At 36.1% G+C, this 22,186-nt stretch overlaps 1 protein-coding gene across 17 annotated transcripts in view; it reads left to right on the forward strand.

Moving 5' to 3' along the window:
* Positions 1 to 22,186, forward strand: part of PLEKHA5 (pleckstrin homology domain containing A5) — a 176,270-nt gene that overhangs the window by 148,905 nt on the left and 5,179 nt on the right. For 9 of the 17 annotated variants that reach the window (XM_069807828.1, XM_069807831.1, XM_069807833.1 and 6 more), the window contains 14 exons: positions 3,478 to 3,540; positions 4,679 to 4,759; positions 4,894 to 5,043; positions 6,462 to 6,563; positions 7,676 to 7,787; positions 8,041 to 8,087; positions 8,991 to 9,179; positions 9,735 to 9,852; positions 13,765 to 13,880; positions 15,416 to 15,625; positions 17,563 to 17,721; positions 18,980 to 19,107; positions 19,937 to 20,082; positions 21,266 to 21,370. In XM_069807828.1, the coding sequence (XP_069663929.1) occupies positions 3,478 to 3,540; positions 4,679 to 4,759; positions 4,894 to 5,043; positions 6,462 to 6,563; positions 7,676 to 7,787; positions 8,041 to 8,087; positions 8,991 to 9,179; positions 9,735 to 9,852; positions 13,765 to 13,880; positions 15,416 to 15,625; positions 17,563 to 17,721; positions 18,980 to 19,107; positions 19,937 to 20,082; positions 21,266 to 21,360 (1,716 nt within the window). In that variant the 3' untranslated portion in view covers positions 21,361 to 21,370. Of the gene's footprint in view, positions 1 to 3,477; positions 3,541 to 4,678; positions 4,760 to 4,893; positions 5,044 to 6,461; positions 6,564 to 7,675; positions 7,788 to 8,040; positions 8,088 to 8,990; positions 9,180 to 9,734; positions 9,853 to 13,764; positions 13,881 to 15,415; positions 15,626 to 17,562; positions 17,722 to 18,979; positions 19,108 to 19,936; positions 20,083 to 21,265; positions 21,371 to 22,186 lie in introns of those variants that run through there. The other 8 variants (XM_069807834.1, XM_069807838.1, XM_069807839.1 and 5 more) reach the window with 4 other exon arrangements.

The raw sequence follows: 22,186 nt of genomic DNA on the forward strand, positions 1-22,186 counted from the left end.
AAAAGAAAAAAGCCTTTGGAAGTCTGACTTTAACATTGTGCTCCCCACAAAATGTCCTAGATTGTCCTGTTTTAATTTCCTAAGTGCAGTAACCTTGCAGAGATGCTTAGTGTGCTTTCAGGGTGTGAAATTTCCTGCCATATATTTATTGAATCAAAATGGTTAGCAGAATCTGAAAATAGCTTATAAGGTAATGAAATAATACTGTCACTTAGTTTTTAATATTGACTGCTTAAATAGGTTTAACCCCTCATGTCTCAAGAGAGATATTTGCCTAATCTGCTTTTATTTGGGAAGAAATTTCCGTCTAAGGACATCTTACATTGTGTCCTTTGTGGTGGATTTATCCACTTCTGTGATTCAGCTGGTACTGGCGTTTGACGGAGATGGGGACTGTACAGTAGGACTGTAAAGTAGATGACAAATTATTTCGAACATAAGATGGCGATTCAATTAAGGTCACTTAACCTTTTCACATGTCAGAGGTTTGGCCACCCTCTGCATGTGCAGTTTGCCTTTCAAAAATGATAAGTTCTATTTGTAGGTATTCAGGGTGCGGCTCCTTAATGTCTGGGAGCTGTACAGTGTATTTCACCGCGGTAAGAGGAATGGACTTTTTTATGTTTGAGTAGGCAAATGTTGAGGAAAAGTGTAGAAGTCAGCAGCAAGTCATGTCATTGATTCAGTAGGTGGCACTCTTTCTCTGAAATTAACATCCTGGTAAAGTGTTTGTAGGAATGATTTGGCGAGAGAGGTGTTTGTTGAATGTGACATAAAATATATTTTGATAACTTGATCGTTGGAGCTCTTATAATGCATTTGCCAAGGTTATGAGGTTGTTAACCTTGCTTGTAATGTGTAATTGCATTTTGTCTACTGCAATTCCTCTCATAATTCCAGTAGGATGTGATAGCATTCTGCACTTTTTGCCTTAAGCTGATTTATACATGTGCTATGGAAAGAGAAGCTGCTGTTTTGTCAGAGATGGATTAAGTGTTTCATACTATTTTTAGAGTTTTTGCGCTAAGTCTACGTAAAATGTTGCAGTAGAGATGTTGAAATGAATTGGTGCTCCAGCAGTGCCTATTGTGGGAAACTAGTACCGCTGACAAAAGCAAGAAGTTGGCAGCAATTTTAAAAGTGTGATAGGATTTTAATAAGAAGAATTAGCACGTGCATAGTCTTCTTTGAAAATGTGTTTTTGTTTTCTGAATACTTAAAATATATTCCTTTTAGGAGGCAGGCAAGGATAAGGATGCTGAATTGGCAAGCTGTTTTAAACTTGGCTATAATTAAGGCTGAAATGCCAAAAAAAATCAATATTTTTTTTTTTTAAATTAAAACAGTGTAAAAAATACTGCCTTGAAAAAATAACATTACATTTTTCCAGGCAAGCTATATAAAATGCTAAGCAGTGTCTTGGGAAGATGTATTTTTGTAATAGGGAATAATCTTTCTTTTGTAAAATCTTCCTGTTGTGAAATATAACTAGGTTTTCTCTGTAAGTTAAAGACATTTGGCCATGTTTATGAGTTTGGTTTTTTTTTAAATATTTCCATTCCTCATTTTTCTCTCATTGTGATAAAATCAACAGTTAAAAAAAACACAACTCTACAATAGTAAGAGTTTAAATAGATATCTTAATTTTTGTGACATTCATGAGGTGCAAAAGTGCTGTGGCTTTCTTCATATTCCAACACTCATTTTCATAAAATGTCCATTTCAAAGAAAGTTACTGTGTGGTTTTAATACACTATACATACTTTTAAATTGTCACCAGGTGCATTTGCATGAGGTATGTGGACATAATGTCTTGAAATGAAACACTTAAGTGTGTTGAAGATTTACTATATGTTTGGAATGCTTGTCTGATTAACCCTTCCCTAGTCCTTTTACTTGTAAGTGTGCTTTAACATAGAATTGTGTTTTTGTAGTCTGTCTTGCACTATTAAATCACGATGACCTAATTATGACATATACATGAAAGGAAAGCATCTATGTTGGGACTCAATGCACACATGTTTTTAATTAAATAGAATACGAAGGTTGATAGTGTTATACCAATAAGTGCAGTATAGGACATTAAGTAGTTACTGTATGTGACAGTCCATTGTAAAATGGAGCGCTACCTTTTTTCATGTAAAATATTTTTAAATCTTGTTACTGGCCAGTTTGGAGACTGAAAGAGTGAAGAACTTAATGTGAGGAGCTGTATGAAGGTAGTGTGAGGATAGCTTACATGCTGACTGGCATGAGGAGACAAGTTTGCATAGGTCCAAAGATAAAATAGAAGGCCTTCCATTTGTGGCATTTCTGGTAATACTTTTGCTGTGGTTTAACCCCAGCCAGCAGCTAAGCACCATGCAGCAGCTCACTTGCTTCCCCCCCCACCCAGTGGGACGGGGGAGAGAATAGGGAAAAAAAAAAAGTAAAACTCATGGGTTGAGAGAAGAACAGTTTAATAGAACAGAAGGGAAGAAACTAATAATGATAATAATGACAATAATAATAAAAGGATTGGAATATACGGAACAAGTGATGCACAATGCAATTGCTCATCACTCACCGACCGATGCCCAGTTAGTTCCCAAGCAGCGATCCCCCCAGGCCAACTCCCCCCAGTTTATATACTGGACATGACATCCCATGGCATGGAATACCCCTTTGGCCAGTTGGGGTCAGCTGCCCTGGCTGTGTCCCCTCCCAACTTCTTGTGCCCCTCCAGCCTTCTTGCTGGCTGGGCATGAGAAGCTGAAAAATCCTTGACTTAGCGTAAACACTATTTAACAACAACTGAAAACATCAGTGTGTTATCAACATTCTTCTCATACTGAACCCAAAACATAGCACTATATCAACTACTAGGAAGACAATTAACTCTATCCCAGACGAAACCAGGACAACTCTGTTGGAGGGGAGGGAATCCATATGAAAAAGTAGGCACAAAGGTATTTGGTGGCACGTACTGGGCATATGTCTGTAATGAGATATTTTACACATACTTTGTATACTTAGGTCATTCTTTTCTGATTTCGGATTCACATCAGAATATCCTCCTTGTGAATAGACTTGATCTTAGCGGGCTAGAGTAGTTAATTCCAAGTAGAATGAGCCCCTGTGTTTAGATTGCACTTAAGAAAATGTACATAATGATGTATAACTTTGTCTAGGTGTACTCTGGCGTTTTCATCTTCCTACATAATCCATACTTGATTGAGTTAGTGGTACATCTTTAAAAATCCAATTTCATTAGAAACATAGTGTATTAAGTTAATGCAACTTTCTGCTGACAGTCTGCTTGACATCCCATTTACTTATCTTCATTAATACATACTGGCTAAAAATATATTGTTCAATATAGTATGTTTGACTTTCAAGCAAAAGCTGATTTTGCTAGTAAAACTCTTAAGCTGAACAGTAGTTTCATTTTCATAGTCCAATTAAGTTGTTTTATGGCATTATTATTCTTCCTTATAGTTAACACAAGAAGAATGTAGGGGTACACTATACAAATATAGAACTGAAGAGCTGGATATTGATGTAAGTAATTTGTATTTCTTCTTCCTTGGAAATGTTGGTATTTGTCTCTTTATTTATACCCCTTGACTTTAGGGTTTGAAACACACTTCATATAGGTGATTGCCAATAGAAATTGCTTTGTGAAACTGAGGGGCATAAGACTCTTTTTGTAATAAGCTTCTAACTTGCAGGAGGTATTATCTTTTAGGCTGTAATTTCACGTTTTATATCTGTGCAAAGGTGAATTGCTTCCAGAAAGGAATTAATTACTTTAAAAGGGGAAAACTCTGTAGCTGTAGTTCAGTTATAAGCATGAGATGTAATTTCTCAGGAAATGTGACCGATACTGCAAAACTGAAATTTGGCATGGGTAGTTACCATTTAGAGTATCGGGTTGCTAGTTACTAAAGAAAAGGCGCTTGGTGTAAAATTGGTGGTGAAAAATACACTCATATAGTCATACTCTATATGCTTACATATGCATGTCTAGTCATTCTTGCACAATGCAACTAAGAGTAGACATAATGATTTAAGGGATGTTATATTAAGAATAAAAAAGAAAGCAGGCTTCCAGTGTTTTCTTAGAGTTAAAAAGTCAGAGCAGCACAAACTGAACAAAAAAGGTTGTTCAAATAGAAAAGTAAACTGTTTCAAATTGGTTAGAGTGTGCTGAACAGTTATATGCTCGAGCTGGAGTGGAACAGCTTTAGTCATAGCCAAGCCTTGGTAAGAGCTAAAACAGAGCAGAGCATGGATAGTCCTACTAACTAACTATTAAAAACTACCCCAGAAATAAACCATGGGAAAGGCTGCAAAAGTAATACAATGTTCTTTTGGCAATAATACTGAGGAATATGTAAATTAAAAAGGTATTTAATACCTATTATTAAGTTGTAAAGATTTAGCTGTAGAATCACAAATTATATGTTTTCAGCCATGCTGTTTCAAGTTATTATACACTTATTTCATAGTATCTTAAGAGGGTTTCTTAAGGTTAATTTGAAAATGCAAGACTGATGCCTTCATAATTTTAGAATTCCTATTTTGTGGTAATAATATTTTATATAGATTCATGTAATGATTTGATCAAGTTATATTTTGATTACTGAAGATGTTAAAAATGAAATCCTAATTGCAATCATTTTCTGTTATATACTAGGCTAAGCTTAGCCGTTTATGCGAACAAGATAAAGTTGTACAAGCACTGGAGGAGAAGCTTCAACAGCTACACAAGGAGAAAGTAGGACAATTGTATTTATTACCTAAAGTGGATGTTATTTTACATGCTTATTATCAGAACATTGATAACTGCAATAAAATTAAAATCAGGCTAATGATGCAGAACATTAAAAATAATTCTTTTTATTATAATAGTACACGCTTGAGCAAGCTTTGCTATCAGCAAGTCAGGAGATAGAAATGAATGCAGATAATCCCGCAGCCATACAAAATGTAGTCTTACAGAGAGATGACCTGCAGAACGGACTACTTAGCACTTGTCGAGAAGTATCGCGAGCTACTGCAGTAAGTAATACGTTCTTGTCAGTAAAACTCAATGAAGTATTAAACAATTATCTTCATGTTCATATTCTTAATTGGATTGTCTTTGGTTATTTTTCATTACATTCCAACAAAACTCAGTTGTCTTTTACTTGCTTGTATTTTTGACAAAGGCAGCTGGAAAATTATATTTTCACTATATTCATTGAGTAGTTTTTTTGTTTGGGGTTTTTTTTTTTTTTTGGCCAGGAATGAGTGCACACTGACTTTAATTGGTGTGGTAATTTTGATCTACATGATATGAAAAATTGATTACAGAAGAAATAAATAATGTAAATAAGCTGTTTCGTATGATGGCAAAATAGTAGCAAGTGCAAACTTTATCAGATATTCAATCAGATAGGCGATGTATTTTAAGCAATGTTTTAAGGTGTAGGATAAAAAGAAGAAAAGATTATACTGTCGTGGTCTCTTAACAGTGGGCCATTATATTTAAAAGATCTTTCAAGTTATGGACTTTCAAAAGCCTTAAAAAAAAAAAAAAAAAAGGAAAGAAAGGGAATTGTTATTTACTGTCTTTTTCCACTTCATGATGGTTTCTACACTGAAACGACAAGGCAAAGAATCATTTTTCCCTACGTATGTGTATATATCCAAAAAGGTATTTCAGTGTTAAATTCCAGTGGTTTGCTGTGGTGAAACTGATACAAAGCAGGCCATGAAATACTGGTTTTAGTCTGAACGTTAGGCCATGTTGTAAGAGGAATTGGTTGGACAATGAAAAGGGAATTAGGGGAAAGGAAATCCTCATGATATACTTTCCCTCATTAAGTTTTTAATTTATGCTAAATTGAGTAAATTGCTTGATGTAGGCTTAAAAAGCGAGATGGTAGAGCTGACCTCAAAGAAGATTTTCTTTTTGCCCCTTCTCCCTTCTGGTGTTTGTAGTTTCACATATGTAAAGTCATGGTGTATTAGCAGGCTTGGAGCATTCACGGGTAACCTCACAGGCAGGGTTGGATGACTTATGTTTGTCGTGCATAATACATTGCATATACATGCACATGCTGTGCACTCACATATATGTATTCTATGTGATAAAAGAGGCAAATTTGCATCCATTTTTGTGGGTTTTCTGCCTCGGTGGAAGGACAGCTTAAGACCCACATGCCTGCTGACTATAAAGACATATTCTGAAGATTTTGCCCTTGCCTATAATTTTTGTTTGTGAAAAGACAAAATGCTGTTTGTTTGAATTCCATTCAGTATCATTAGCAAATCAAAAAGGTGTTTAAACACTGCATTCTCTAAAATACATATTTATTTATTGCTGACATCTGTTTATACATTACTTCCTTAAGTTTCATGCCACTGAATAAAGAAAAATAATTTAATTTTTTTTTGTACTTGAATGTGCATCTCTAATTCTTTACTTCTGTTAGGAACTGGAAAGAGCTTGGAGAGAATATGATAAACTGGAGTATGATGTAACGGTTACAAGGAACCACATGCAGGAGCAACTTGATCGGCTTGGAGAAATTCAGGTGTGGCATAGCTCTTAAAGTACACTTAAGTCACTTTCATTTTCTATGATTTTGTTTAAAAACTATACAAATGAAAAAAGGGGGACATGTGCTGCGTGAACTTCCAAGGTATAAAAAAAAATGAGAAGTCTGTAAGCTCTGAAGAGGTCTTCAGCTTTTCCTGGTTTTTTGAAGCTATAGCACTGGTTTTCCTGTGTCTAGAAGCCTCCTCTTTCTGTTTCAGTGATGGGGTCCAAAAGGGGGTAGTTTTCTCAGACTCTAATTGCTATGACAGTCATATTAAATCTTCGCACAAATTCTTCCATTTAACTGAATATTTTAAAATGTAATTAAATCATTCTATCAAAATAAATTATAATAAAAAATATTCTAGGCATTGCTTCAGGTCTTGCATATGAAGAGTTCTGACGTGTAGCTTATTACCTCACTGTGCTGTGGCGGATTGGATGGGTAGTGTAAGTTCTGAATTTCTCAGGAGATCTTTCTGAGACACACACACACAGAGATGCGCAGGCAGAGATGTGCATATATTATCTGGAGTGGGCAGATGGGTGTGGTCCATGCTGGGAGGCATTAAAGGCTGTTTGCTCCAGGGATTGATTTTCTATGCAGCTATGAGAGGCAGATTACAAGGAAGCCCAAGAGCTGAGAAATTTGTGTTATGCAGTCCAAAGCATGCATGACCAAAGCATGCAAACAGACCCACAGTTCATATGCTAGAATGCAAACACCATGTTCATCGGCACCTATTTTAGGGTTGGAACTGATGATTCCTTTTCTTCTGTTGTAAGACTCCCATGCAAAGTTTGCTTGGATTTTCTTTGGAGACAGTAGATACAATTCTATTCCTAAGTGGAGTTTGAACTAGCAAATTGCTGTCAAATTAACTGACACATTATGAAATTAGTTAATCTTACACTTCTTATTTCTGATAATATTTGAATGTTGCACTTTTATGGGAAAGGAGAGTGTCTGTCATTACTGCACTTTATTTTCCTTCAGTGGGAAAGGATACGCAGTGTAATCTAAAGAAAGAAAAAGGTTTTCTGGTTTTTTTCCGCTTGCAGTGTATTCTAATTTATTTCCTATATATGCTGTTTATTTACTGGCAGACTGAGTCAGCAGGGATACAGCGTGCTCAGATTCAGAAAGAACTGTGGAGAATTCAAGATGTTATGGAGGGTTTAAGTAAACATAAACAGCAAAGAAGCTCTTCAGAGGCAGGTAAACTGATTGTTTTTATCTCATAGGAAGTGCGTTTGGATCATACACATTTTTGAAGGATAAGGTCCACAGTTGCTTTTGCATTTTTGAAAAAAATGGTACAATTGCTGAGAAAAGAAGAAAGCAATCATCTATTTTAAGTTAATGCTTTCCATATTTGATAGCAACAGGTTATAGTTCATAATTTAAAAGCTGTTTATTGAAAACAATTTTTCTCTTGTCTTTCTACACCTTTCCCCCTCCCCCTAAACAGGCATCATGGGATCAAGGACATTTTCAGCTATTAAATATAAAAATGAGGTATGGTTTTAGCATATTTACCGTTTTATCATCACTGAATTTCTACTATACCTATGATAAAAATGAACATTATAATAAATTGTTTTACGCATGTCTGAAGTATGTATTCAGTATGTTTCTGTGAAAATATTGCATTATGAATTACTTTTAAAGACTGATACCTCCACTAGTAGTTCTAACACGTTCATTTGTTCTCTGTCTTTGTATTCTCACTGGTATGTTTCTCTTTTCCATTTCTCACCTTTTCCTCTCCCTAGGCTCTTACCCTAGAAATATAAACCCTGACTTATGGATTTGTTTTCTACCCACCATACTTTTCATGGGAAGAAATACATTGCTTTATATGTTTATTCACATATTGAGCCGGGTTCTCAGATGGCCAGAGCACCCACAAGAAAAGCTGAAACTGTGGGAGCTCCCAAATGTTCAATTCCTCTGAAAATCTGGCTAGAAGTTACAGTTTTAAAGGGACATTGTCATGGTTATCTAAAGTGTATGCAATATACATCTGGCTTACAGAACTTTCTAAAAGTCTGATTTATGTAAAAATCTTAAAAAGATACTGAATTTAATTTTTAGAAGGATGATTCAGAGAGTTCATACGTGTCCAGCAGAAAGTGCAGGTGTTAGAATTGAAAATCTTGATAAGCTGAATAATGAAACTATTGAAGTATTTCAGTCTAGGTGGTAGTAATAAAATGAAAGCAAATGAACAAAAAAAACCCAAAGAAACCCAAAGAAAAAGCTCTCTTGGCCTTTTTTTTTTTTTTTAGTGTGACATTGTCCCTTTAATTCCACAGTCTATAGCTGGTGTAGCTATGGTAATATATTTTTCTTTTTAAGTTATAAATAATTGTAACAGGTGTGCACATCTAAATAAGGTGACTATTCTACAATCTTTAGGAAGAGGAAGTAGTCCCACCTCGTCCTCCACTCCCTCGGTCCTATGACTTTACAGAGCATCCTCCCATAATCCCCCCTCTGCCCAGTGATAGCAGCTCCTTGCTCTGTTATAGCAGGGGCCCAGTACATCTGCCAGAAGAAAAGAAGATTCACCAAGTGCAAGGATATCCGAGAAATGGATCTTACTGTGTAAGTGGCTTAAACTGCCACATTGTTCTTGAAGCATCCCCCTTCCTTTGCACAGTCACAATTTTTATTTTGTCATCTGGCTACTTTTGTGTTATGTTTCTGCTTTTGTTTACTTAGCTTTCTTTATAGCTCCATCATTTGCTCTTCACGTTTTCCTGTCATACATTCTGCGCTTATATAAAAAGTCTTAAGACTTAAATGATTGTCTCTGAGTAAATTTCAGAAAATTAGATTCTTCTACTCACAAGTTCTCACAAAACTCTAGGCTCAGAATCAGTTTTTGCTGGAACCTTATACAAATTTGTTTACTGAAGATCATTTAAATGAAAAAAAACCCCTCCGTATTTTTATGGCAAGTTTTTTCTGTCATTTCTGTCTGCAAATGTTGTTACTCAAATTAACTACAAAGAAATACTGCTGCAATAGTGCTTCAACAATGAAACATTGTCTTAAAGTGAGAACAGAGTCATCACAAAATAACTGTTTTGAGTCTTAAGACATAAATGCTTGTACAAAAATGCCTATTCGTTTACCTTATAACTTGCCGTTCCTCAGGGTCCTGATTATAGGCTTTATAAGAGTGAACCGGAGTTAACTACAGTAGCAGAAGTGGATGAGTCTAACGGCGAAGAAAAAACAGAACAGATTTCAGAATCAGAATCTACTGCTAAAGGTTTGTCCCCAGGCATGGTGTTTACAACCTTTCAGCCTTTTTCACAAGGAATACAAACCTTTAACTGTGTTATAGAAGCTATATCATCTTTTGCATTTTTGTAGCATGTCCATTTCTTAATATGATGAAACAGCTTTCACTATAAAATAATGATTTAATTATATGACGAGAAAGATTTCAGTCAATTACACTGCAGAAAAATCAAACATTACACTCACCAACAACCCTGAAATCCTTATTGACACCATGTCTAATCACATCACTCACATTCCCCACACACCATTCCCTTGAACAATTACCCATTTTATGTTCTTGCTCTTGAACAATTATTCAGTTTTTGAATCAAGCTCCTGATGTTATGTCACTGGAACGTCCAAAAAGGCAGCACCACAGAATTTTCAGGCTCTCATAAGGCAGGGAAACAATGTCTTTTTCTTTTTTTTAATCTTGTAATTGTTGAATTGCCTTCTGTCCTCTGATATAATAGGAATAATGATCATGACCTTGGAGTGTACAGACAATAAAGGTCTTTGCAATTGCTAAATGCTTTAGATTCTTCTCTTCATCTAGCTTCCATAAAGGCTACTAATTGCTTGGTAGAGTCTTTTACCAGGAAGTGCTTCTCAATTCTGTTTGTTAAAACACACAGAATAATTTGTTAAAGGTGACTTCAGGAAAAGCAGCTTGAGCACCTCCCCAAAAACATATTAAGAGCTTTTAGAAAAAGTAACTAAACTTACCTATTTTTTTTACCGTAATGGTTGATGTTTCCAGTGCCAGAAAGATCACTGCCTTCTGTTCTGCTACTTTGACTAAGCATGTACATAGCAGGCTGGTGCAACAGTACCAGAATTTGACCAGGAACTATGGCCATATAAGGATATTATTTTCATCAGAATGGTAGTGGAGGTTTTTAAAACTAAGGTTAGCATACAGTTTGGGTGTAAACAATGTGAATGGCCCCGTGATATATGATGCAATTAAGCTTGCACTTACCAGACAATTAGTCAATTCAGATTCACCATGGTATTTGCTGAGGTTATAATGTTCACTTAAGATAGATATTAAATTTCTTTTAACTTGGTGGTTTAGCCTGAGATTTGCTAATCATCAACTACCTAAATTGAGGAGCTGCCTTTCTGACAACATGCCTAGGTTTTATTGACCTGTGGTGTTCCAGATTATTTATAGTAATTTATGACAGGAGGGAAAGTAATTATCAAGACGATACAAGAAAGCCTACACTGACTACATAAAGCAAACCAATACTTTTTGAGCACCCCAATCTGCTTTCTTTTTTCTTCTATAAAGACATAAGTAATTTTATTATGTCCATTTGTAGAAAAACAGTCCTCAGTAAGGGAAAGCAGTAATACAAATTCTTCTAATATAAATAATATTTAGAGGAGAGGAGGAGAATAGCTGTGCAGTGGTAGCAAGCAGCGAGAGGCTTTTTATCTCTTAAACAACAATGAAGTGGGTTTATCGTAGCTGTGTTTTATCATCCGGTCCATGCTTTTGGGCGTGTGAATTTTCTAACCGATATTTCTTGTTCTGGGCATTCACTTATAATAACAATCCACATGCAGTAGGAAAAGTAGAACCATTACTGGTTGTTTGGGGTTTTAATAGTGTGTATGCCATTGCAACTATATGCTGTTTCAGCATTTTTATGCCATTCTATCTTAACAGTTTATAAGCTGAAAAGTAAACAAACTCAAAGGCAGCTCATCTTTGCAATTCTTCTTTCTTGCTGTTTTAAGTAGTCAAATTACATAGTTTCCTACTGAGGGTGATTCTAAAAATTAGTAAATTTCAGAGGAAATTTAAAAATGGTTTTCTAGTTCATTGTGGATGTTAGTGTACTAGACACTTCTCATGTCAGCCATTTCCCTCTCTTTTCAAATGTCAACAAACAGAGAAATGTTTTCATGAGACTATGTAAGGTAACCCTTACAGCTGTCTGCAAGCAGAGGAGTATTTATGACCCGAGTGGTACATAAAGGTAACACAAAAGGAAAACGGACTTCAGCTGTGTTTTATCCTTTCTATGTCTAAAGGAGACCCAAACTGTTGCTTTATAGTTTTTGTTTTGAATGATGGATTTGGCATTCAAATACTTTTAGACTATTTTGTCAGCCTATCAAACAATTTGGAGAAAGAGTTGAGCCTTCACCGAGTCAGTATTTCCTCTCAAATCTGTGCAAGCTCAGGAAAAACAAGGAGAAATAATTTGGCTATCAAAGAAGATATTATATCTGGTTTTTAGGTGAAGTCAGCAAGAAAACAATATTTTTAATAGTTTGATTTCCTGTATGTATAAGAAGCAAAAATGAAGAGTGTGTTATTTATCTGTATAATTTGGTAAATTTTAACTTACTTCAGTTTTCTATCAGCTTAATTATATTTTGGCAGGGCTTCTCTAAGTAGAAAAACTAGTGGTGGATATTGTTACAAGAGGCTGAATGTAGTGGACGTCAGGACACAGAATATCCTCAACTCCCGACCAGACGGAGCCTGGCTGCTCTGGTTCCCTATCCCCAAGTAGCACGAGCTGCGAGGCTGAGGATATAGTCCCACTGTGCATAAGCACAGCCACAGCTGACCACAACAGATAACACAAGCGGGTTTGGGACCAGTGCCATTACAGGCACAGCATAAACAAGACCAACACTCGCATGACAGTGGAACAACACAAATAGCATGATCCTATTCTCACTCACCAGCTAACGAGGCTCAAAGCCTGCTAACTGATCTCCTGCACATCTAGACATGAGCACATGTGTGCATACCCACAAATGAGTCCCTGCAAAAGCTGGCCAGACCTATGGTATCCTCATCTGTCAACTCTCAGTACCTCTGGCCATTCCAGTATCTGAATCCTAGACCTAAGGTCTCTTGGACAGCTGGCTCCCACACCTCGTATTCTGCTTGCCATCTAGTCTTGTCTTCAGTTTGCTAGCATCTCACAGACAGAAGGTTCCCCGGTAGCAGGTCCAGACCTATGGTCGCTCCAGTAGCTGACCTGCAGAACTGCAGTCTTTCCCATCTTTGCCCCCCAGACCTATGATCTCTCTGTAGCTGGCTCCTACTCGCAAGCTGGCCTGGCTTGAAGATCACTACTATCTCCCACGTTCTCATACACAGAAGGGAAAGCTACTCCATGGAAAATACTTAAGAATAAAGTTTAATAAGAACATAGGCCAGACTGCAATGCTAAGGCACAGGGCTAGGTCAGACAAGCATACTGACAAATGGCTTGTTTGTGCAAAGCTGGCCCTTTTTACTCCCCCTTCTCCCTCTTGTTCCATGTCTGTTCTTTCCCATCCACCTTGCCCCATCCCTTTTGCAGTTTTTGTTTCCTCCCAGATAAACAACCCACCCACAATTACTTTTTGTTCATTAGTCCCACTTTTGCTAGATTTTGTATGTTTGACACCATTATCTAGGTAAGCTTGGCTGGAACTGGTAGCACTGGTATGGCTACCTAGGCATTCTGCTGGCCTTGCAAACCCTATTCCACAAAAAGTCCCCGGTGTGGCCATCCAATTAGCTGTGAAGTTTGGCCATCTTTCACGTAATTCCCCCCTAACCATCTGTGAAATCTAGCCATTCCACACAGCACTAACTTCTGTCTGTTTCTCACAGACAAAATTTTTGCATTTATATTTTTATGTCCAGCAATTTCTTGTGCCATGTGCAGTAGTTTCCCCATGTTCTATTCAGCTAAACCTCAGGTGGGGGGCTAGTCTACTGCCTGTGTACCTTAACAGATGTGGTAGTTAGGCATTAAGATCTTTGCTGTCTTTTGAAGAATAGTGTCCAAGGCAGACTGTGTATTTTCTAGAAAACAATGAACTGGTTTGGCAATGTTTTGCATAGAGCTTAGTATATTGCTTTACTGTTTCGCAGGCTCACATTTTCCTGTGGGAGTTGTACCACCCAGAACCAAGTCACCAACACCAGAGTCTTCAACAATAGCATCCTATGTCACTTTGAGGAAGAATAAGAAGATAGATCTAAGAACGGTACTTTAAAATAACCTTTGAGTATTGATGGATAGTGATGGGTACACTTCTAAGTTCAATTTCTGTAGTTACTTAAAAAGTTGTAGTTATGTTTTTAATTTTCTTTACATAAAACTTGCTGTTATAAAAATGTGCTAGGTTAATGGAGACAGCTGTAGAAAGAATGACAAAATTATAAAGGTCGTGCATGTTAAACTGCATAGAGATTTCCCTAATCTCAAACTGGGCAAGAACTAAATGGTAATGATATATCTACTAAGCTACTGAAGTTCACACCTGAGTTGAAAGGACAGGCAGCATCTTAGGCTAAAGCTTTTGGAGGACTTGTATTTGGCTTCTGGGGCAATTTAACAAATATCAGTTTTATTTATTTTATTACTAATATTATTTGGGGAAAAACTAAAGCAGCCAGAAAATAAGGGTACAGCAAGTAATAATGTGGGCAATAAGCCTGGCATTTCAGATTAGAGAGTCCTGTAGTCTCTGGGTTGAAGACAAAAGTTTACAGGTAGTTCAGGCAGAAGGGGGGAAAAGTTTTGCCATTGTTGTAGCGTGAATAGAACAGGAGAAATTGTAGGAAGAACAGGAGAGGAGAGAGAAACTCACAGGATGTTGCCTGGAGAAAGAACACCACTTTTCAGAAGTGAAATCAGTTACTGTGAATGTACTGAATGCAGCTGATTAGCCAGAAGTAAATTTTTTTTCTGTCTTACAAAGTACAGAACTATCTGAAAAACAGTGAATTTCAAGAACAGAGTAGGTAAAGTGATGGTTGTTATTTTGGGAATAATATAATGCTTTGAATTACAGATTTTTAAATGGCCATAGAATCGTTTAGGTTGGAAAAGACCTTTAAGATCATCGAGTCCAACTGTTAACCTAACAGTGCCAAGTGCACCACTAAACCCTGTCCCTAAGCGCCACATCTACACGTCTTTTAAATACCTCCAGGGATGGTGACTCCACCACTTCCCTGGGCAGCCTGTTCCAATGCTTGACAGCCCTTTTGGTGAAGAAATTTTTCCTAATATCCAATACAAACCTCCCCTGGCGCAACTTGAGGCCATTTCAGTTTGTTTCAGCCTGTACTTGCCATTAAATGATGCCCAGCTGTAGTTTTTCTTGAAATAAAAGGGCAGAAATCACTATTAGATCAACTGGTATAAATGTCCTGGATCATTAAATTTCTATTATGTTTTTGTCTCAGCCAAGTAACTTGTGTTTGCCTGTTGTATAATGTCTAGTAAATTGTTTCGACTGATAGGATGGCTTTGAGAGAGCATCTACCCATTCTCTTAATGTTTATCATTGATGGCGACAATGTCACTGTTCAAAAAATCAAATTATTCCTTTTATTTCAAATTTCATTGTTCATTTATTAATAATTGGTTCTTATACTTTCTTCACATACATAGGAGATCTTTACTTGCCCACTATTCTTCTGCTTCTTAGTAAATCATTAGGTGATCTTTTCTGGTAAACTAAACAGTTTAGAATCTTGCTTTTTTAATGAATAAATATATATATTATTTCAGGAAAGACCAAGAAGTGCAGTGGAGCAGCTGTGTCTTGCAGAAAGCACACGGCCTCGAATGACTGTGGAGGAACAGATGGAAAGAATAAAGAGACACCAACAAGCTTGCCTGAGAGAGAAGAGAAAAGGACTCAATATTATTGGTGTTTCAGACCAGTCTCCTTCACAGAGTCTGTCATTTGTCAGAGAGAATCCATTCAAATTGGCACAGGTGGGTCCCACATTATTCAAAACCTTTAATGTGTCTCGTTAAAAGAGAAAAGTTACAAAACTGTTCTTTTTCTAAAAGATCACACTGGGGTTGGGGGGGGGGGGTGGTTTTTGTTTTTGTTTTGTTTTTTTTAACACTGATTTGGAAATGTCACCTTCTATGTTTTGTATGCAATTTAACATCTGATTTTCCAAAGCCAGATTAAATGCATTGCACTGTTAAGAAGTCACATATTTCCAAAGAAGTTTTAGTTGTGGGTTGTTTTTTTCCCTCTGAGCATGTTAAGCTGCCTTCAACAGCATTGGATCCCCAGAAGACACTGAATTCAAGTTTTGCCTTTGCGTTAGAGCATCTGTATTTGGGCTGACATCATGAGTGCTAGATATGAAGGGGGCTTCTACAAATATTTTTGTGATAACACTGCCTTTCTCAAGAAGAGGACACGCAAAGCAAAGCTTTGCAGATGTTTCTTTTTGTAGTTTTTACAGAGGTGTTTGAGCTTTACCACTTTCCTATGGTACCCCTTCCTACCTCAAGGTGAGGAAACTGCAGTCATGTATGTGTCATACCTGCTTAGCCAGCACATTGGGAGCAGAGTGGGGAAAGCGGCCAGATCCTCTGTGCCAGCACTACTTGCTGTACAGACCTGAAAAGAATTTTGCTCATGTCAGCATGTTCTTCAGTCTTCTGTGTGAAATCGGTGCTACGTGGATGAGATAAGAAATTTATAGAATAAGTGAGAATGTGTCTGAATTGAATATTTAGCTAGTCATCCGTGCTACAAAATCACTTTTTCTATCACAACTTTAATTTTTCCAGAATGCTATTTGGCAAAAAGCCCCAAGATATGAGGTATTACACTGTAGTAATAGCTCTTACTTTTAAAAGCATAGTTTGTATGCCTATTGATTTTTATACAGAAAAATGGTGCAATGGCATTAACTGCTGGAAGTCTTTTCAACTGGGGTTTGGTTCTTTAAGAACTGGAGGAGAAAAAGAATTTTATAAACAGCCTACTGTGTAATTTTTAAGTTATTACCACAATACAATTGCTTCACGATTGTTATTGTTTCTGGACAAGTGTATTATATGGGTGTATACTTTAGTTAGGAAAGTAGAGAGATTGATTTGTGAACTGACTTGCATGGAATTTCCTCTTAACAGTGCATGTGCTAAATCACATGAATTCAACCACAAGATTTACTACTTTCATGGCTCCTGTTTTTCTCAGCCCTAGTACTTAGTTTGATAAGACTTATATGAACTCACTTCAGTTTGTTTTGCTACTCTGCCAACATAATGTTTGCAGTTCACAGTGTTAAATCACATCTACCATCCTTCCTCAAAATTTTTAAATCAAATTATTCTCTCCGCAACGGATTTTTGTTGGTTTTTTTGTTTTGTTTTTTTTAAGGAATAAGTAATATCCTCTTGCATAATCAGCTGCTATGTTGTCCTCTGTTAAATCAGTTAACAGCATAGACTTGGAAGATACCCAAAATAATTGGAGAAAGACACAGTGCACTTGTGTGCAATTTTGTACTGAGCAGATTTTTACTCCCCCCCCCTTTTTTTTTAAACCAGGAAAAGCTATTTAAAAAAAAAAATCAGTGCTTATGAGGGCAAATAAGAATGCTACTAAGCCTGTGTGTGACTGAGCTAAATATGAATGAAATTTCAGAAGACAAAGGTGACTAATAGAAATGCTGGATATTGGAGGGGGGCACAGAAAGTAAATAATCTTACAGAGAAAAAAATTGTTAGGTACAAAAATAAGAAAATTCTAGGTCCTTAACAATTTCCATTTTCCTTATTGCAATGTGGTATACTTAAGGTTTTTTTAAGTACTTTTTTTATCAGAGTCAGAGGACAGCAGAAGAACTGAGACTGTGATAACTTTTGTAAGAATATGTCTGTATATCAATTTTGTTCCACAGAATCGAAAAAAGGATGATACCGTATCTAGTAACATGAAGGAATTAGAGAGCACCAGTAAAGAAAGTAATTTGAAACAAAATAATGAGAGTCCTGGAGAAGAAATAGCACAACTAAAACATGATGGAGAACAAGAACATAATTCAAGTTTTACTAAAGAGGTACTAAACTGTCCCTTATTAAACTGTACATCAGCCTGTCTTGCAGTAGGAAAATATTTTGAGCCACAGACAGCAGAGTATGGGAAATTGAGCCAGTTCCTTTTGCTTGGAAGATTAAGATATCTTTTTGGATATAACAAACATTCTATACAGAAGCGCAAAATTGTATCGGATCTGTCTATAGCTGAGATACTGAATTTTCTTGTATGTGGTCTTCCTAAATTTCATTTTACTTAACTTTATCTGTTACTATCTTGATTGATTGGAAAACTACAAAATTGTGGTCTTTATTTATTTGGAAACAAAATCAATACTAATGTATCTTTAAATAATAATCATTGATCTGTTCATTGCTCAGGATATCCCAGTGTAGTTTTAGACAGTCATTTACTACACCTGACTTTTTTGTTTGGTTGGCTATAGCGCATCAAATAGTTACAGGACGCAGAATAAAACTGACTCAACAATTTATATATGGAAGTAAGCAATAACTGTAGTTTGTGCTATATGGTCACTGGATTGATTTCTGTCATGAAATAGTCTCAAACTCATTTGGCAGTGAGTTACCTTGGTGTTTCTGGTACTAAAGTGCCCTGAACACTCAGCAAAAACAGACTGACTGTGAAGAATAGATTACTGGAGTTGTTTCTACGTAATCATATTCTTTAATCATCCTTTGCTTTTCCTTTTCTTCACTCATTTTTCCTTTTGTCTTCCTATTTTATATTTAGCTTTTTTAAACATACATCTTATGGAGAATGGTATAAAATCAAATAATTAACATCTGTTGTTATTCTTTAAAAGCACTTTCTTTTGAGAGTCTGTTGCTTTATTAAATATGCATATCTTTTAAAGGAAAATTATGTAACACACTTACATTGGTTATATCTAATGAAACCTTTAAGAGCAGTGTTCAGGCTTATCAACAATATATTCCAGTAGCTGGAATCTCTGTTGGCATTGTGAAGAGAGGGATAGCATGAAAAAAACCAGGCAGGCTGCAATCCAAAGAGTTCAGATAAGTTCTGGAAGTTATTAAGCCAAGCCCTGCCCATTGGCTCTGATATAAGTTTCAGGATAACTCTATTAACCTGAATGGTATTGATAAAAATTTCTTAAGTTATGTAATTCTGAGTTACTAAGTATACATGATGGCAAAATTTGTCTGTTAATAAAACTGTTTCCTGACACTGTATTTCTTATCTGCCACTTAGTATGTGTTACAGCTTATTGTTTCATGATTTCAATTTTTTTATAGCTGACAAAAACTGATGATATTTTATCAGATGCACATGTTGTATCTGACTCAAAAGAAGTGAGTAATGAAGAGAAAGCAGAAAAGGAAAAGAAAAATAAATTGGAAGAAACACATGATGGTGATATAAGGTAAAAATAAAACAAGATGTGCAAGTTTAAAATAGCCTCTGAACATTATATTTACTAGCTGAATGGACCAAGCAACTAATGAAACACTGCCATAAATACTTATAAGGTATATTTTTATGTTTTTGAGTGGTTTACATATAGCGAAATCTGGTGAGAAACCTAACCGCTGCGGGGCTTCAGTAAGAGGTGATGAGTTGGTGGGTGAAGCAATGTTTACTTTCAAGTATTGCCCCAATTTATTGTTATAAACAGAATATGTTCATAATCCTTGCTTTGGGATACAAAATGTATTTAGTAATGTCGGTTCAAGCTTTGCATTAGTTTATTATGAAAGCTTCAGCCAGGGCTTCTGCAGCAAGCTCTTTACTGCTGATATTTAGGAGCAGGCTAAACAACTTATTCTGTATCTCCTGCTTTAATTTTTACTTCACTGTTTTGGAGTATTGCAGAATTAGAGGAATATCATGTCTTGGATATTCCTTTTTAAGGATTCATAACTTTAGTGTAAGTTACACTGTAGATCCTAAGTGAGTTCTTACATTAGGTCATAACTTTCTCACAGCACCCTTCAGCAAAATAGATATCGTGGAGTAGGAAACTGCATGAGTATGTAAAAGAAAGGAATTCAGTTTCCAGTACTTTTTTTTTAAGTCTAACTTTACGAGGTAGAAGGGTTTCAAAATACGTGCTTAATTTATATTACACAAACTTCCAAGTTGCAATGTTTTTCTATTAACAAAAGAAAATTAAATTGTAACTCCTATACTTAGTGGTTAACACCTGAAATTAAGTTAGACTGAGTTCTAAATGCTGTACTTTTTTTAACCAGCTTGCAGAGTGTGACCACAGTTACAAACCACAAACCCAAAACCAGCTCAGAAGAAAGTGAAGTAGTTAGTGTTCAGGAGCAAGAAGGGATTATGTCTTCATTTGAATTAGCAGCACAGTCTTCAAAAGCAAATCAGGCAACAGCAGGTATGGAAATGAGTTTGACTGAAGCACAACTTATACAGTACATATGTAAAACTTTATTTCATTTTGATTATGCCTTTTGATGCTTTGAAACCCTGGTGAACTGAAATTGCTGAGCTGGTCTAGATGTCAAGTGTATGGTTTTATAACGTAGAGGAAAAAGTGTTTCCCAGCAGAAAATTACAGAAATTCCATTTTTCTGAGGTTTTAATGTAGCATTTAATTCAGGGAATTAAATAACTATTGCCAGAAATTGAGTCATACTATAGTTGTTGGTTGGAGGAAATCTTTCCCTATTCATCTTGTAGAACAGCATCTCAATCCTGGATATATATGGATTATTTACCCTTACCTCCTTGCTAATGGATGGCCTCACGTATGCCCAAGATGGAGAAATCCTTGAGAGCTGCCAATATATCTATTAGATTTTGAACTAGCAAGTAAAAGACCCCAGTTCGCTCATGTTTTCAGGAGTAAAAAGAGATGAAGAAACAGAAAACACTAGCTGACTAGTAAAATGACTGATGGTGTGCTACTCTGCAAGAAGAGAAGGCTGGAATAAAGCAAATTTGTTTGCAAAGAGAAAAAAAGGGGGGGGGTGTAGGGGAGGAGGAAGGAAGAAGATAGAATTTAAGATATTATTAGGATATCTAGTGATGGGAATGGCTAAGTAAGCCAAATGGTTCGATTTATGGATAAAAAAGGTGACCTCGACCTTTGTAGTGCAGTCAGCAACCCTTTCTGTGACTTGATAATCAGAACCAGACCTTCTAAGTATATTTTATAGTGCTCAGCAGAATAAAAAATGCTTAGTTAATCTGAGCTGGGACATAAAGGTGGGTCTGGGAGTATCCTGACTAGTTAAATTTTACTGGTTTTTTTCCCCTTGCTCTTTGCAACATAAATAGCAAGTCAGCATTCATGTGTCCATTGTTTGTTCCTTTGGTGTTCTACTAGTTGTTTATAGGCCTGAGTAATGATCTTTCTTGAAAACTGCTATGCTCTCCCCTGAAGCTGTGCTTATTGTGCTGATCAGATTTTAAGTCTTTACTTGTGTAGCTTTCATTTGGTTCTGCTTATATTTATTATGGCTTGAAATGATCATTTTCAAGCTTATATTTATTATGGCTTGAAATCATGCCTTCTGTAACTTGTATTCTTATTTATCTTGCTGTGTGACTCACAGTGAAAAGTTTGCCTTCTTCACCAGAATCGTCATTGTCACCAGCTCCATCTACACAGACACAGCTCACAGAAGGATCACATTTCATGTGTGTATAGTTACAGAGAAGTACGTCTTTTTTTTTCCACTCCTCCTGCCATTTTCCTAATATTTTTCTAAGTATATGTATTCTAGTTATTTTTCTAAGAAACATCCGTAGACCATACTTGGCAAGACAAAGTTATCTAACAATGTTGAATATAAACTAACTAGAAAACAAAACACATACATGTATGTATTTGCTTGCAAGTAATATATTCTCTAAGTACTAAGAGAAAAGACTAATTGGCTTATCAAGCACATTCTCCACAACTGTCAAGATAATAGCCTTTTGAACTACATGAGAGACCTAAGCTATTACAAAACAGATACCCAGTTAAGCTATGAGCATCAGTGCTCAGGTGCAAATGAATCTTGATGCTTCAGTTGTGGTAATAGGCAACTAGAGCTAGATGTCTTAGTGATGCATAGGAGGGAATGGTCTAATGGCCCAAAGAGTTTATAGCTTAAGACATAGATGACTGAGGCATGAGAAACAGGAAGGGAAAAAATGAGGGTAGAAGAAATGTAACAATTACAAAACTTTTTTTTTTTTCTTTCTATAGAGATAGCCCTATACAACTTTTCTTCCTTTGTCGTAGTAGGTGATTTCTTCTAGGAATCAAGTTAAAAAGCATGAGTTAGGCTAGATTTACATGTTCATACTTGTAGTGTTACCTACTTAATGAATAGAAATGGAAATGGAAGTAAGCATATTTGTTTATAAAAGTGTTTAAAGAAATTAATAGGATACCAATGTGAATGCTTCAGCACTTTACCAGCATTTAAATCAATCCACGTTTCTTTGTTGTCAGGAAGTACCTGTTTAAATAAGCTTTCTAATAA

Source organism: Haliaeetus albicilla, chromosome 19 (assembly GCF_947461875.1).
Source record: "Haliaeetus albicilla chromosome 19, bHalAlb1.1, whole genome shotgun sequence".
Taxonomy (NCBI): Eukaryota; Metazoa; Chordata; class Aves; order Accipitriformes; family Accipitridae; genus Haliaeetus; species Haliaeetus albicilla.